General features: G+C 46.7%; 1 protein-coding gene across 9 annotated transcripts in view; it reads left to right on the top strand.

Annotated features, from left to right (window-relative positions):
* LOC147729834 (complement factor B-like) overlaps positions 1 to 17,913 on the top strand; it is an 877,333-nt gene that overhangs the window by 274,814 nt on the left and 584,606 nt on the right. For all 9 annotated transcript variants that reach the window (XM_086954737.1, XM_086954730.1, XM_086954734.1 and 6 more), the window contains one exon: positions 16,019 to 16,151. In XM_086954737.1, coding sequence (XP_086810863.1) covers positions 16,019 to 16,151 — 133 coding nt within the window. The remainder of the gene's footprint in view (positions 1 to 16,018; positions 16,152 to 17,913) is intronic.

Genomic DNA, 17,913 nt, shown 5'->3' with positions numbered 1-17,913 from the left:
GTGGCTTCGGCCTCTCCCATGTCGGTCGTCCTCGCAGTGACCGGTCGAGTGCTGCCCGGCCCGCCGCCTCTCTACTATTCAGGATAGGGCGCTCCTCGAGCCACTGCCATGCGTCGTCCGGGTGTGGAAAGAAGATGGCTTTGTCCTGATAGATGACCTTGAGCTTGGCCGGGAAGAGGAGCATATACTGGATGTTGAGGGATCTCAGTTTTGCTTTTACAGTGTCGAAGGAGCGGCGCTGTTTCGAGACCTCCTGGCTGTAGTCCGGGAAAATCATTATGGTGGTGTTTTCAAAGCGGATCTCGCCCATACCTCTGGCTTCTCGTGGGATCAGATCTCGATCTGCAAAGTTCAGAAATCGCGCTATGACCGGTCGTGGTCTCGCACCCTCCGGTGGCTTGGCCAGAAGCGCCCTGTGCGCCCTCTCTATGATAAAGCACGAGGAGAATCGTGCCGTCGGGAAGGTCTTTGTGAGCCAGTCGAGGAGGAAGGCGGTCATGCTCCTTTCTTCAATCCCTTCTCTAAAGCCCACAAAGCGTAGGTTGTTCCGCCTTGACCTATTTTCGGCGTCGTCCACCTTCCACAGGAGTTGGCGGTGGGAGGCCTGGAGCTCTGCCATGTCCTTCTTAAGTTCAGAAACTGACTTCTCATTGTCCGTCAACCTCGACTCGGCCACCGTGACCCTGTCTGTCAAGTTACGAAAGTCCTGGCGTAACAGCGTCACCTCGGACCCTACCTCCCCTATTTTAGTTTCCAGGGCCGCACGTGAAGCTTGGATGTCCGTTCTAGACGCCTGGATGGCCTCCAATAGCATGTCCGTATCATTGCGTGCGCCAGAGTGCACGGGTTGTGGGTCCACCGTAGGTCGTGGAGCAGCGAAATTGTCCATTGGGCCCTTGGTCGCCGTCTTGGGTATTGTTTCCTTCTTGCCCATCCCTGCGTCGTCTAGAGGCCGGGAGCCTCCGAGATAGATCCCCGTTCCACTGCGCTACCGCTGTGCTTGGTCGAGTGTCTGGGGCAGAGGCAGAGCTATAGGGCGCCCGACTGCTCAGTTCCCTTGGGCAGCCTCTATTCGTGGTCTCTAGAGTCTCTGGGTCCGTGTACACTTCCCGTCCTGGGTGCAGGTAGCCGGGCGGTATTCTTCTATTCGTGTCTCGTGAGGGGCCTTTACCCCAGGGGACGTACCCCCCCGAGCCCGGGTCTCAGGGCGTAGGCACCGGCAACGTAGCGCCGTGGTCGGAGGTGTCGAGGTATCGGCCAGCCGCTCCCTCTCCCGTATGGGGTGCCGGTTTCTAGGACTGCAGGGCCTAGTCCACTTACTCCCGGTGCGCCGCCGTGATCTTGCGTAGTTTGATCGCCGTATCCTCAGAGTGTTCTACTGTGCGGCCGTTCTGCTGGTGGAGGCGTGTGGCACCTCCGATGCGAACCCTCGCTCCCGGCGACAGGTAGATCAGGCCTCGCCCTCGTGGTGTGGGGCCCACCGTCTCTCCGTCTCTGGGGCTGGGCCCTGGTCGCAGAATCACCCTGGCGGTGAGTACAGGAGGGGGCCCCTCCGCTGCCACTCTTCGATCTTGGGGAGCCAGGGGGGTATTCCTCAGCCCGTGCCTCATGCGTGCCCCCCCCTGAGATTCTCACCGCCTCGGTGCTGGATCACCAGATGGAGGCACAGGTGGTGTGGTGCTGGCAGCGGGGGGCTCCCGATTCGGAATGGGCCACAGGGTTTCCGGGGCAGTAGGAGCAAGCCTTCCCCCTCCAGGCAGGTTTCCGTGGTCTTCCGCGGTTCTAGAGCCGTCTCGCCGCGCTCCTGTAGTGCGCGGCCGCCATATTGGTAAAGGCGGGCGCCGCCACCGAGGTCGTCCCCAGGGTCAGGTGTCGGACAGGTGCGGATCCCCTCACCTCTGTGGAAGGCTCACCGACGCTCCGTCTCTGGTACCAGTCCCAGGCTCTGCACGGCGGCGGGATCAATGGAGGGATCTCGCCGTTGTTATTCCTCCGCCACCATGTCGGTCGCCATCTTGGTTAGGTGGTCGGCGGTCGTCGCTGTCCCGCTCCCGTTGTCCGGCGGAGACGGTGTGTGACCGTCCGCCCGGCGACCGATCACCTGGTCAAGCCTCCACCAGCCCGCGACAGCAATTTGCGGGACCGCCGGCTCTCGGCGCGCGCCTTTCTCCCCCGGCGCTCAGGCCGCCAGCACGATCTCCGGGAGGCAGAGGAGTCAACGTCATATACGACGGTCAGGCAGGGTTGACTCCGTTTCTGGACTGCAGCCGCCCGTGGCAGGTGATCGGGTGTCAGTTCCCTACTCTTGATGGCGTTTCTGGGTCTTGGGGGATAGTGAATGCCGGATAATTAGCGGGCTCGGCCGGAGCTCTGTTCAGGCACGTCTAGTCGGCCATGTTGCTGGCCACGCCCCCTATTTAATCCAAGCTTGACATCAGTGCACCAGGTGAGCTGACTCCTGGGTTCCTGCAGTGTGGCTGTCTAATCCGTCCAACAGACTAAACGGGACTGCACCAGAGACACAAAAAAGCTTTCCACTAGCTCATCATATATCTTCTTGTGGAAGAGATACTGCATATGGTTAACTGCAGGGCCCATTGAACTGCTGAAATATTAAGACAAAATAGTACTACACTTTGCTAAATCTGGTTTACGGTTTAGACCTTTAAAGAAACTCTTACTTGCAAACCTCTTTTTACAACTACATTGGTTAAGGGGTTTTGTAAGAACATAAAGTATTTCTAGTGTGTGCAATCATCCACAGACAACAAACATAGAGACACATGTCCAAAGCCCGTTTTGCTGTTTCACACCCTGCAGTTTTCAAAATCATAGGGATTGCAACTGGAAAAGGGATTTTTGCTATCCTATGAACCTAATTCGAGATGTAAAAAAATCTTTTAGATTTACAGAATGGATTTAATGCCTATGATTTATTAACTCTGTCCTCTATAGCCTTTGATACTCCAGCATCTGTCTCTTCTTTATTCACTAGTTTACTGCACCAATTTCATATCTCTGTATTGCCTCTACTTGCTACGCCTATGTGTCTGCGGCAACTCTTAAATCACCTTTAAAGATTATATTACCTCTTAGCTTTCATATCTGGATATTACCCATCTGCGCTACTCGTGTATCCATTACATGATCCATTACCCTTTCAACTCTGCTTTGTGTTACATTAGCATCTGCTCCCTGTTAGGTGTCACTCCAGTGTTACTCCTACACATCTGTTGGGCCTAATACTTGTCAAGTAGCATTTCCCTAAACGTTTTGCTTTCTTCTCTTACATCTTGCTGGGTCTTGCGTGGAGCCTCAAGGTGTGCTGACTTAGTACCTCATTTCCAGGATGGTACTGAACTGCAACTGTACTTCGTGTAACCCAAAGCGACTGTTGTGACTCATCTCGTCGTGTATCAGACCCAGTGCCCGGATTGTCAGGGCACTACTTGGATCAACATGTATCAGACGGGGTCCCTCCCTAAGCCAAGAGGCTCTCCTATGCTTTGTTTCTCCATTCACTGCTTGTTCCCTCACTGGTCTCATCACAGTGGACCAACTGGCCTCTTCTCGTCTGGCCCTTCTGAAGACTTTGTGGCACCAGGTAGGAGTAAGAGGAATTAACTAGGCCAGAGCAAGTCAGGAGACTGCATGACTCCCCTCATGCCCCCTGTACTTCTCATAATTGGGCTGGTTCTAGAAAGCTCTGGTGGACCCCTGTTTGTAACGAATTGTTGCTCTTAGCCTGTTTCTGCTTTGTAACTTGTTGATGAACTGTCAGAGCAGTACAAGGACCCCCTTTGTTTGCATCTACCTCTTGTTTATGCTTAATATCTATCCCCACCTGCTTTCCGGGGACCCGGATGAGGTGTGTCCTCAGCCATGAGTGGCCTTGTGTCTGGAGGGAGGGGCTTGTGAACTTCCATCCGGGGTGTCTAGACAGTGGAGGTGAATGAGGGTGGCGGGAGATTTGGAGCCATGGGGTCTATAGTGTGTTATCCACTGACCTGTTTGGTATTTGTGATACAACATTAATATGTCGGGTGCGTGTGAGTGTGAAAGTGCCCATACGAACTGGGCTGGTACCTCTCACTTCATGTAGCGGTGCGAAGTGAGTGTGTGGGGTGACTGTCAGCAGACCGGCTGTGTTTCATGACGCTGGTCGGCTGTGTTAGTTTATAACTTGTTCTCTTACCAAAAGCACTTTACCTCTCAAAAGTGAGTTTATTTGTGTGACCTCATCCTACGGTGCTGCTAAACGTGTTATAACTCCGTGTAAGCAAATATTACTGATATCGCTGTAGCCAGGGTGCACCCTATAGTTGTGTGAAATTTAATGATTAAGATTGTGAGGGTGGGCTGCGGGCTGTGGGCTGGCAACGTGTCGTACAGTATAAGGGTTCTGTGTGCGGTTTAGAATAGGACTTTTCCCATATGTGCATGTTATTGAGATGTGATCACCACAAATTCGACCTAGTACTGCTAGTAACATTGCCAAGTGTGATTTATGCCCAGACCTCCATGATTTTCATGTGATATTGTTTTATGGGAGTGTTGAATATAAATGACAATTCTCGACTACAAGTGTGAAGTCTCTAATTTTTATCGGGTGTAATATTTATTGTGTCTGTTTGCTGTGTTCTTACTTTACACATTGCTTATGAGGAATACCTGACTGCTCAGAGCCAGTCCTCCCAAGGGTGAGCATGGGTTGTACAGTGTGGGTAATCACCTGCCCTTGACGGGAGCAGTGCACCCTGCCTGGCTGGGGTACTGTTATGGCTGGATTTTCTGTTTAGATGGGATCAGCCCCCAGGGGCCCCTATGACCCAGCCAAAACGTACTCACCTTCCCTCCTCAGATCGTATTCACCATGGATAGATTTACAGATATATATACAGGTCGCACCTAAGGATGGGGAATGATAACATACATATATAGGAATTTTCTACAATATCTTATTCACATCAGTTGGTCTCGCGGCCACCCTGACCCAGACCGGTCTACCCTCGGGCAGATATTGCGCACAATCCGGTGCGACTACACATGGGCCTGCAGAACCCAATGCTCCCGTTTCCAAACGCTCAACAATCCTGTCGAACTCCACGCCAGTGTCCCCCCTGACGCTCTCACTTATTCAAGCCACAATCCTGTGGGTATCGGCACTGGTAGTCCTCCCCAGTGTTCTCACTAACGCCGCATATCAACGACGACCACATTCCTATGAACAATTATCGGGATAATATCTCCGTTATCTACTTGGGATAAAACTACAATAATACCTTGGAGTATAGTTCCAAATTATATAGTGTACTCCCTGCTCTTGGCATCAAAGGTCCACTCACTCCCTCTTTATTCAATCACCATTTACCTGATCGGGATTTCTCATCCGTTCACCTAAACAGCTTTTGGCTAGGAATGCAGTTTACCGAGATTGAACATAAGCACCAGGTACACAATAATTCTATATGAATTAGGGTATTTATTAACAATAGACACAAATCACATTACTATGCAGCATAACATTTGCAAGAAAAAGGTAAAGATTAGAGTGCACATCCTAGTTGGGTTAGACAGGTATCACCTTGTTAATGGGAAGTCTGGACTCGGCAGTCATCTAGGTTCCCTTCTCGTCTCTGTATCCTGGCTCGCCTTGCAGTCACCCTCAGCCGTCACAAGTACACGTCTGCACCGCTAGGCTCAACCTCGTCTGCTTCCCCTCAGGACACCGGAACCTGGCTGATTATTAGCTACCGTCTCTCTCTCTCTCTGTATCAGTGCGCTCCGCGCTACTTCTCGTTCAGTCTTTCTCAGAGAGTTTCGGTCTTAAATCTTTCTCCGACTTCAAAGATGGCGACTTGTCCACCATGAAAATGAATAATGGCAGAGATGCTAACGGCTAGATGCCGCCTACGGACTAACTGACAAACTGACTAACACCTTCGCTAATATCAAAGCCCGTTCCTTCATGGAAATTCACGGCCAGTAACCTGCCGCCCACCAAATTCTTGTACCTCCCCGTACCAAGGACACTTTCCCAGCCGGCCGGCCTGAAGTTGTGTCTTCGGAGTGGAGAAAAATACATTCCTTCGATAAGGGTCAGCCTGAACCGGTTCTCTCCAAGCGAACAACAGCTTGAAACTAAAACATCACACTTCACCTAGAAAGCCTTCTCGAGCTACCGGGCAGAAAGCAAAATGGAGTCTGTCTCGTTTAAGGCCTACGGAGCCCACAATATGCATAGCTCCATGGAAAATAGCCCAGCATGTTAGCAAATGAGCGAATCATGACTAATACTTATATATCTATCCCCTAACTTAAATTCATAAGCCTTACTCTAAGGAAAATAGTACGAAAATGCCCTAATATATGTAAGGCAGGGTCCCTGTCTATCGGCCTAATCCCTATGCTATGGGGGTGATAGGCTGGAGTCACTCTCCATCATTCTCCTTCTCCAAAGAGCTAGCAAAAAGGCAGCCATAACATTACACCCCTTGACTCCAGTCTATTAACCACAAACTAAATGGAGCTAACATCAGTAGAAGAATAATATGAAACAAAACTAACTGATCTACGACTCTTACTAAGTCTAAAAAATTGGAGCAGGGAAGGGATGCATTGAATAAAGCAACAAATAGCTATCAGGACACAAATAGCGACAATAACCCCCCCTAAGATTTGTCGTAGGGAATGCATGCCGGGGAGCCAGTTAAAAAGCCAGTCAAAGAAACCCTGATCTATATGTTCTCTAATTTCTGCAGTCAAGTCGTGGAGTTTGTCAATGTGGGATTGGATAGCTTTAGAATGGTCAGACAAATTAAAACAGCATAGACCTTCAAAATCAGAACATTCATGTCCATGTTTCAACAATAAGTAATCGATAGCCGCACGATTCTGTAAAATAGCTCTACGTTCACCTTGGGAGTCTAATAATAAATCTGATAAAACAGTAGACGTTTGGTTAATTGACTTGACCATCCAGCAGGCCATTTTGCCAATTGTTTTGGCATTATAAACGGCCAATGCTGGCACTCCAATAATAGAAAAAGCTAAACCCAGATATTCTGATTTGGAAAAAAGATGAACAGAGGAATCACAGTCTTCATGTAATGACATTGAATCACGTACAATACGGGAATATGAAGTAGGACGTGAGGAAAACATTAGCAAACTTAATCTAGTGATGGCACATGGGCCACCAGAAATATTCGCAGGAATATAGGGCCAAGATGAATTCCCACAGGAAAAGAGCCATCCAGCTGGCAATAGCATTGAACTATAATGGCTAGTGGCTACTAATAATCTTTTACAGGTCATGTTATTCGTAACTGAAAGACATGAGTTAGGAAGTCTCTTTAAACATAACAAACGTTGATGAGGTGAAAAAGTAGTAGCGGCTTGGAGCTTCAGCCGCAGGCACTCGGTAATAGCTTTAGGGTTACAGGTCATTATGAAGCAAAGATCTCCAGGGGTAATATTAAAAGTAGTAATTCTGGAATTAATAGGGATATCAGGGTCTGGAATAAGAGTACATGAGGGACAAAATTTGTGTGCCGCAAAATCGCCCAGAATAACATTAGGTCGGGCATTAGATACATTGAAAATATGGTGAAGAGTCTCAGTGGATGCAGGGACAGCTACCAAACAGGTCGCTAAAATGTCAGTAACGCTCTTCATGGGGGTAAGGCAAAAATGCGGAGAGTTCGTCACCCGCTTCGCGAGTGTGATCCAGAAATTCGACGATGTCTGCCACGCAGACCGCGGGGCTCTTATTATCCCATCAACCGGCGTCGGTGGATCCTCTCCTCTCCCGGCGTAGCAAGCCAAAAGGAGTCCAACGCCGACACATCCTGCAGCAGCAATCCAAAGAATGATCTGAAAGAATACAAATACAGGCCTTAATCATTCTCGTAAGTAACATTTATCAGCTGGGACAGCTTCCCAGCCATCTTTCCCTGGCTTCATCACCAAAACGGTGTTGTCATGACCGGTCGCAATAATATCAGCCTGTTCAGGAGGATTTTTAGGCGATTGCACCCATATTTTAGCTCCAGGAAGATCAGACGATCCGAAGCCTTTTTGTCCTCGCACAGTTAGCAACGTTGGGGCAGAGCCTTGTTTGATCTCACCACTGAAGACAGGCATAATCAGTAACTGAGCAACACGGTCAGACTTTTTGATGAACAAATCCGTCTCACTGCTATTAAGCAGGAGAACCTTAATCTCTCCCTGATAATCACTGTCAATCACTCCTCCGAGTACTTGTACACCTTTCAGGGCCAGGCCAGATCCAGGGGCAATTAATCCAAAGCTACCGGCAGGTATACAGACACCAATGCCAGTTTCAACAATGATTCGATCCTTTCCTGGGAATTGTGCATCATTTAAAGCATGCAGGTCGAGGCCTGCGGAACCTGGGGTTGCTCTACATGGAGCCAAAGCACCGGGGGTAATTTCCCAATACATTACGGTAGTTGAGATAGAATTCGGTTTCGCATCAACATGTGGAGGAAATAAACGCATTAAAGGAGATTCAGCATGTAACAAAGGACGATTATTTAAAATCAACAAAGCTTGAAGTAGGACATCTCTCCACTGGCTGTAACGGTCATCAGTCAACTTGCGCAACTGTTCTTTCAACAAGCCATTCATTCTCTCAATCAATCCTGAAGCTTGTGGATAATATGGAATATGAAACACCCAATCAATATTATTTTCCGTACAGAATTCCTGCACCAATCTTCCACGAAAGTGGGATGCATTGTCTGATTGAATCTGGAATGGGACACCATAGTACAGAATAATGAGCTCCAGGGTCTTAATGGTATTCACTTGGGTAGCGTTCTTGCAAGGGAAAGCGACCAAAAGGCCACTATAAGTATCCACCACTGTGCAAATGTATTGACAATTCCTGCTCATAGGGAGCGGACCAATATAATCAATCTGCCAAATTTGGGCGGGCAATTTACCTCGATGTAAGTGACCTCGAACAATCTGAGGCACCTCTTTTTTCCTAGAATGTTGGCAAATGGGACAATGTAGAATGACATCTTTAATTAAAGAAAAGGGAATATGAATTCCTCTATCGGCAGCCCACCTGCTAGTGGCTTTCTCTCCAAAATGTCCTGCTTTCTGATGGGCCCACTTCGCCAATCCCGCCAAATCAGAATCTTGCATGTCAACCACTGCCTCAGAAATTTTAGACTGTTCATCTGCAATATTATGAAAAAATTTGTCAAGGGAGTCAATTGGAGTATGAGCATTCACGTGAAAGATTGTTACAGTACTCTGCGGGAGCAATTCCCAAATTTCTTGCCACAGCTCTTTACCCCACAATTCCTTGGAATGCAATTCCCAATTATGAGAATGCCATGTTGGTAACCACACCGCTAGTCCATTTGCAGTGGACCAGGAATCAGTGAAAATATGACATGTACCAGGTAGTTCCTGTTTCAAAACTTGGTAAACTGCATAGAGTTCTGCATATTGACTACTCTTACCATCTCCAGTGGTGCTTAACAATTTCTTTGTAATCGGATTAAAAGAGACAGCTTTCCAATGTCTTTTTTCACCAATGAACTTCGCAGAACCATCCGTAAACCACACATGTTTTCTATCCTCCGCGGACAGATCATCAAATGATTTACCCCACTTCACGGGAGACTCCTGCACTACGGGAACCGAACATTCACTTTCCGCCTCATTGGAGGGCGCCTGCGCCACTCGCTCATGTAAGACTGCCACACCTTTCGGACCCACACGTGCCCTGTCCTGAATGTACCATTTCCATTTAATCACACTAGCCTCCTGAGCATGTCCAATTCGATGGGATTTAGGTGAACTCAAAACCCACTGCATAATGGGAATTTCGGGCCGCAAAATCACAGCATGGCCTAGGGTCAATTGCTCGGTATCCACCAGAGCCCAATAACAAGCAAGCAACTGTTTCTCAAAAGGTGAGTAACGCTCACCAGCCTCGGGTAACTTTTTGGTCCAAAAACCTAATGGCACTTTTTGTCTGCCCTGCTTTTGCCACAAACTCCAATTGGCATACAGGCCTTCCACGGACACATTCAAATCCACATCACCTTCACTCACGGGCCACAAATCCAAAGCATACTGAATAGCTTCTTTAGCCAAATTAAAAGCAGTCTGTTGAGGTTCACCCCATTCAAACGCATTCTTTTTACGAGTGACTCGATACAGTGGAGCTAACATTTGACTCAAATGGGGAATATGCTGACGCCAAAATCCAAACAAACCAATAAAACATTGAGCTTCTTTCCTGTTTCTGGGAACAGCAAAATCAAGTATTTTTCGTTTAACCTGTGGAATCACCTCTCTGTGACCCTCATGCCAATTAATTCCTAAAAATTTCACAGCTTGGGATGGAGTTTGTAATTTGTCAGGATTAATTTCCCAGCCTTTCGCTCGCAAACAGTCAATGATCAGATCTAAATGGGACTGCACCTGATCTTGCGTTTCACCTTGAATCAAAATGTCGTCAATATAATGACAAACCTGAACTTGTGGATTCATGGGCACTTCAGACAAATGTTCAGCCACCAGCCGGTGACAGATCGTAGGACTATGTACATAGCCTTGAGGAAGACTCCGGAACGTCATTTGACGTCCATTCCATGTAAAACTGAATTGTTCCTGACATTCGGGGGCAATCGGAATTGAAAAGAATGCATTAGCAATATCAATGGAAGCATACCACGTACCTGGATGCTTTTGAATTCTCTGAATCAGTGTGACAATGTCAGGCACTGCAACAGTCAATTTAGGCGTATTTTTATTCAATTCTCGATAATCAACAGTCATGCGCCAAGAGTTGTCACTTTTGCGCACGGGCCAAACGGGATTATTCCAAGCAGATGTGACCGGAGTAATGACTCCTGCGTCAACCAAATCCTGAATCGTAGCGGTAATTTCTTCATGACCACCTGGGATGCGATATTGCTTTTGAGAAATCACTTTTGTTGCTAAAGGTATTTTAATAGGTGGCATGCGTAAACGGCCAACCCGTACGGGTCTGGTCGAAATGTACTGTCGTGTACCAAATTGATAGTATCCATCATCCAAATGTAAAGTCATACCTTTCAAAATGTCAATTCCAATAATGTATTCCAAAAGTGGCACAACCAACACAGAGTATTCTCTACGAGGAATTCTACCAATTTTAATTTCGAGTGCAGTCTGAACCGCGGGTGTTTCTTTACCACCCAGACCAGTAATCGTAAAGGACTGTCCATGAAACTTTCTCGATTTACCATGAATTAAAGTGGCCTCCGCCCCAGTATCAACTAACGCTCGGGCCCTTTGGATATTACGATGTTTCCAAAAAATCTCAATATCTACATAGGGTCTGTAATCTCTGTGGGCCCACTTGCGTACCGGAGCTTGACCTATTTCCTAGTCATTTTTCCTGCGCTCTGTCAACCAAGACAAATCAGGGTAAATACTCTCGGTTTTCTTTGGTATTAGAATGTCTTGTTCATATCCGTCTCCAGTACGAAACGGATTAGTGTCAGGCTCAAAAAGATGTGAATTACGGTCAGAGAGTCTGTTACGATCCTCCCTCCTTCGTACGTCAGGGGAATAACTCCTTGCATCTCGTCGTCTGTCGGAAACACGATCATCACTTCCTCTTTCACGATCATCCTCTCTCCCCCTTCCATCATTACGACGAGGGGACCCATCACGTTCATAGCGCCGATCATCACGGCGATCAGAATTCACACGTCGTCTCTCATCACCACTGTCATCCGAACCACGATCATACTCATTCTTTCGCACACGACGGGCACCCTCCTTTCGATCCAGACCACGCTTACGAAACATATCCCATAAGCGATTATTAGGTTCACCATCAATGTCTTCCTTTTTGACACCATCAGCAATGAGAGCAAGGAACATGTCACGTCTAGAGAATTTGTAGTCACCACCAGTACGACCCTCAGGCCGAGATTGTCTTTCAGGTTTAAACCATTCACCCAGCTCACCAAGCTGACGAACAGATTCAAGCACAACAGACAAAGGGTTGCCAGTTTGGTTAATCAATAATGTCATCATGACCTGCTTGTAAGCAACAGGAGAAGAACGTATAATGCGATTACGCACAGAAGATGTTAAAAGACCATCCAAAAGTTTATCAGCAGTACTAAGAAAGATAGCCGTTTTCATGACCTCCTCTTTTAAACGTTGCGACGCATCGCGCAGAGTGTACCACGGTTTCTCATCAGTAGGCCAATCAGATTCTGTTGGATATTTATGATTACAGCCGTCGGACGCAAGCTGGAGCAAAGAAATTTGACCAGCACCATTATAATTCCGAAAATGATCCTGAATCGTAGAATCAGAACTCAAAGAGCAAAATCGTAAGCAATCAACAGCATCGAGCATAATACCGGCAGCGCCAAGCTCATAAAGACGCACCATCCAGGTAAGCAAGGCCTCACCAGGCCGTTGTCGAAATCGTTGCAGAATGTCACTAACCTCCTGCTGAGTAAAATCTTCAATACAATCAAGAGCAATACCACCCGGATTACCAGGGGCCTGTTGTAATTTTCGTCGAAAAATCGGGTGAGCAGAAACTGCGGGAAGAGCTTCCGAGGAAGCCCGCATCTTAGATTTAACAGCACAATCAGGGCAAGCTACGTCATCCACACGGGAAGAACGAGCACGGTCACAATCGGGAGTTGAATCAATGCATGAAGCAGATTTACAATCACGTCCGGAGCGAGAAGACTCGCGCTTGTCACCCTCCTCTGCCGAGGAGTCAGAAGTATGAGAATCCCAGATATTACCGTCCCACTCATCGGGGTTCCAATCCATTCCAGCTTTCGCTACAACCATACGCACTTTGCGTGTAGATACACGACCACGACGATGTTTATACTTATATCGTGCAATACGGACCGCAGCTCTTTCAGCAATGGTCTGATATGTCTCAAGTTTGTCGGCAAGCAATTTATTTTGACAACGCAACAGAGTATGTGCATTTTGTAATTCAACACACTGTCCTTCCATATCTTTAAACCGCTTCTGTAACTGAACAAACTTCTCATGCAATATTCTGTACGCATTAAGAACAATCCACCCTCTGCGTCCTAAAATAGGAAGCTCATCACCCTTCACTACTGGCGCTTTCTGCAAGCACGATACCACATCGGCAGGCTCCGCCTGCTCCAAACATGAAGACCAAATTTTCACTCAAACCAGTAGAATCAGCCCACTCACGGGCCAAGGCCTCGTAAGGGGTACATTCCCAGCCGGGAATCTGAATCGGTAATTTGAAAACCGACGATGATTTTTTCGCAAACATAATGACACACAAAAAATTATATACACAATTATAAACAAAATTTTATACGTACAAGCCGAGCGCAAACCAACAAGATTAAAACAACACAATGCACACAGGCTTCGTAAACAGTTCGTGACGCCAGATGTTATGGCTGGATTTTCTGTTTAGATGGGATCAGCCCCCAGGGGCCCCTATGACCCAGCCAAAACGTACTCACCTTCCCTCCTCAGATCGTATTCACCATGGATAGATTTACAGATATATATATACAGGTCGCACCTAAGGATGGCGAATGATAACATACATATATAGGAATTTTCTACAATATCTTATTCACATCAGTTGGTCTCGCGGCCACCCTGACCCAGACCGGTCTACCCTCGGGCAGATATTGCGCACAATCCGGTGCGACTACACATGGGCCTGCAGAACCCAATGCTCCCGTTTCCAAACGCTCAACAATCCTGTCGAACTCCACGCCAGTGTCCCCCCTGACGCTCTCCCTTATTCAAGCCACAATCCTGTGGGTATCGGCACTGGTAGTCCTCCCCAGTGTTCTCACTAACGCCGCATATCAACGACGACCACATTCCTATGAACAATTATCGGGATAATATCTCCGTTATCTACTTGGGATAAAACTACAATAATAACTTTGAGTATAGTTCCAAATTATATAGTGTACTCCCTGCTCTTGGCATCAAAGGTCCACTCACTCCCTCTTTATTCAATCACCATTTACCTGATCGGGATTTCTCATCCGTTCACCTAAACAGCTTTTGGCTAGGAATGCAGTTTACCGAGATTGAACATAAGCACCAGGTACACAATAATTCTATATGAATTAGGGTATTTATTAACAATAGACACAAATCACATTACTATGCAGCATAACTTTTGCAAGAAAAAGGTAAAGATTAGAGTGCACATCCTAGTTGGGTTAGACAGGTATCACCTTGTTAATGGGAAGTCTGGACTCGGCAGTCATCTAGGTTCCCTTCTCGTCTCTGTATCCTGGCTCGCCTTGCAGTCACCCTCAGCCGTCACAAGTACACGTCTGCACCGCTAGGCTCAACCTCGTCTGCTTCCCCTCAGGACACCGGAACCTGGCTGATTATTAGCTACCGTCTCTCTCTCTCTCTGTATCAGTGCGCTCCGCGCTACTTCTCGTTCAGTCTTTCTCAGAGAGTTTCGGTCTTAAATCTTTCTCCGACTTCAAAGATGGCGACTTGTCCACCATGAAAATGAATAATGGCAGAGATGCTAACGGTTAGATGCCGCCTACGGACTAACTGACAAACTGACTAACACCTTCGCTAATATCAAAGCCCGTTCCTTCATGGAAATTCACGGCCAGTAACCTGCCGCCCACCAAATTCTTGTACCTCCCCGTACCAAGGACACTTTCCCAGCCGGCCGGCCTGAAGTTGTGTCTTCGGAGTGGAGAAAAATACATTCCTTCGATAAGGGTCAGCCTGAACCGGTTCTCTCCAAGCGAACAACAGCTTGAAACTAAAACATCACACTTCACCTAGAAAGCCTTCTCGAGCTACCGGGCAGAAAGCAAAATGGAGTCTGTCTCGTTTAAGGCCTACGGAGCCCACAATATGCATAGCTCCATGGAAAATAGCCCAGCATGTTAGCAAATGAGCGAATCATGACTAATACTTATATATCTATCCCCTAACTTAAATTCATAAGCCTTACTCTAAGGAAAATAGTACGAAAATGCCCTAATATATGTAAGGCAGGGTCCCTGTCTATCGGCCTAATCCCTATGCTATGGGGGTGATAGGCTGGAGTCACTCTCCATCATTCTCCTTCTCCAAAGAGCTAGCAAAAAGGCAGCCATAACAGGTACCCACTCAGCAAACCAGATAATGCTGGTTCCAACAACCTCTTTCTTTCCTCCTTATTACTCTTCCTCACAAGCCTGACATACTTATCTTTCTCTGTCATGGCATCTTATCACTTTACCTCTCTTGCACTTGTTTTGTTCCTGCAGCTTGTTCTTGTCTCATTTTCTCTTTTCAACATGTATTCAATAGCTCATGTACTACTTACCATGCCCCTGTATTATCCTACCCTTAGGCTGTAATTTAACCTTGCAGCTACTATTTATCGCTCTCCTCACTACCTTTCTCTTTAAGAGCGCCCTCTACTATACCACTTAAATGCACTGTAAACTATGCTTTTGGGTCTTGACTCACCCCTTGTATCCATTAACTATTGGCTCATCATGTTCTCCGATAGGCTCTGTTTTAACCACACACATTAATTTGTGTAATTATTGCTCTCTAGTTAATGGCTCAACTCATCATTCCTTAACCTGCTTTCTGATCACCCTTCTCTACCAGACCGGCTTAAAACCTGCCTTCTTATGTTCCACCTCTTCATTGCATTGCCTACCTACCTTTATATTGCCTTTAAAGTTCTACCTGCTCAATCCACTTCAGTCTTACCTTACTCCTGTGCATCTTACCTGTCTCTGAATTGCCTGGTAGGTTCTGCCTTGCCTTTAAATTGCTTACATTTCCAGTTATTGCCCTCCATGTCTTGCTATGTGATTACAAATCTAGTCGCTCTTGCTATGGCCTCATAGGTCCTGTCTTTCTTGTGCACGTCCTACCTTTCCCTTTTATGTCCTGTATGCTCAGCCTTGACATTACGACTTGTATCTGATATTTTGTTGTCACTCTTTTGTAGGTTTCCATGTACAGAACCAACATGTCCTTTGGGGTGGTGGTTTTTGGAATGACAACGATGACTGTGGTGAAGATCGAAGATGGTTGGAGGAATGAGAAAGTCATTGAAGCCATCAATGGAATTATCTATAAAGGTAAGGTTTGCGCTATTAATTCTTTTGACAATGATGGATGTTCTTGTTTTGTTCCTTGTGGCAATATCTCATTAGACAGAGGCAAGTTTGTTGACTGATATTGTCATGAGCATAGTGGACATCACTGGACTGAAGGAAAATATTTCAAAGACTGTAGAACTGCCCTAATTGTACGCACACTGCTCCGGGTAGACCTCGGTAGAACTTTGAGTCATTGTCTGGTTGTGGACTCCCGGTGGCTAATCATCCCAATCATGTTGAATTCTCTTGTATTGCCCATTAATTACATACCTAATGCTCCAATCCTGCTGTTCATTGGCTAGTCAGGGATGCTTCACCACATTTAAAGTGTAACCTTTAGGCTTCTTAATACACTCTGCTATTCAACACTACATTTCCCGTAAGATTGAGCAAGAACATTTTGAATTGCCTCTCTCCACCCAGTTACCTAGCCCTTATGATGTAACACGGGGGCATACAAAATGGTCCAGCAAATACAGAGCATGTATCCTTCTCTTCCTTGCCTGGAGTGATACAGTTTGGGACGCCCAATGTACCTCTGTGTGTCCTCTTGCTGGCTCTGAGACTCAGTTGCGGGGAAATCGCTATGTTTCTGACATTGGCCATTCACTTCATGCACCAGGTTTGCCTTTGCTGACTCTGACACCTCATTCCCCGCAGAGCGAGCTGCTTCCATCAATATTATTGACCCTCCTCTGTAATCTTCATCCTGGTCTTTATCTACCATTACAAATTGCTATTTACCCACTGGGTCGTGGAATCCTTTAAAGAATAAGATGTTCCTGATAATGGTCTTAGTTCCTTTGTGCCCTGATACCATTGTGCAACGAACTCTGATGACCATCTATGGGCAAGGTTCAAAAGAAGGTCAAACATTTCTCCCTGGGTACCTGTCTTTAACCAACATCTGGTCACCCACTTTCAGATTCCGATCTAGGGCCCACCTTTGTCTACTGACTCGAGTATTTCAGTTCATTCAGTGTTGAAACAACTCATTTATTGCGGAAGCTGCTGTGGACCATTTGGGGTGATGCGGGAAGGTGTCCACAACCCTTAAATGTAAACACAGGATTCTTAGGGCCACTCCTGTAGTCATATGTAAGTAAGTTAGTCCCTTAAAAATGTGTAGACGGCTGCTTTGATGTTCTGCTGCTTGAGCTATGCAGATACTTGTTACCAATGTCCTCATGAAGCATTCAGCTTCTCCGTTGGCCTGAGGTCTCCAGAGTGTGATCTTACGGAGTTTAGTGCATCAGGATTGGATATATTCCGTGATCTCCTGCCCGTTGAAAGGGAGTCTATTGTTTATTAGGAGTTCATGAATGAGGCCATGGATCACCATGGATCGTCATTATTCTTTCCAGCTTCTGTATTACGTTTCCTGCCACTGTTGATGGCATGATCTTCACCTCTGGATATTTAGAATGGTCTTCTATAAAAACTAACGTGTTTTACGTCACATAGACTTTCAAAATCAGTGCTAGCTTAGTCTTATTAGTTTTTTTTTTAATTTATTTTTTTATCCTCATTGGCCTTTACGCCATCCATATTCAAAAAACGACACGGTACCCTCCATGGGCTTTTTATCTCATATACCAGCTTTACAGACCAAGGCTTGTGCAACTCACCAACAAATACTAAGCCTCTCAATTCGTACTAGCCGAGGACTCCGAGGCCACGACCCCCTGGCAGCCGCTACCTTGTCTGTATATCCCACTTGAAAGGAGGGAAAACCACCGAC

Source organism: Lissotriton vulgaris, chromosome 2_1 (assembly GCF_964263255.1).
Source record: "Lissotriton vulgaris chromosome 2_1, aLisVul1.2, whole genome shotgun sequence".
Lineage (NCBI taxonomy): Eukaryota > Metazoa > Chordata > Amphibia > Caudata > Salamandridae > Lissotriton > Lissotriton vulgaris.
Note: the sequence above shows the minus strand (reverse complement) of the source record. Positions and strands in the feature narration are given on the sequence as shown.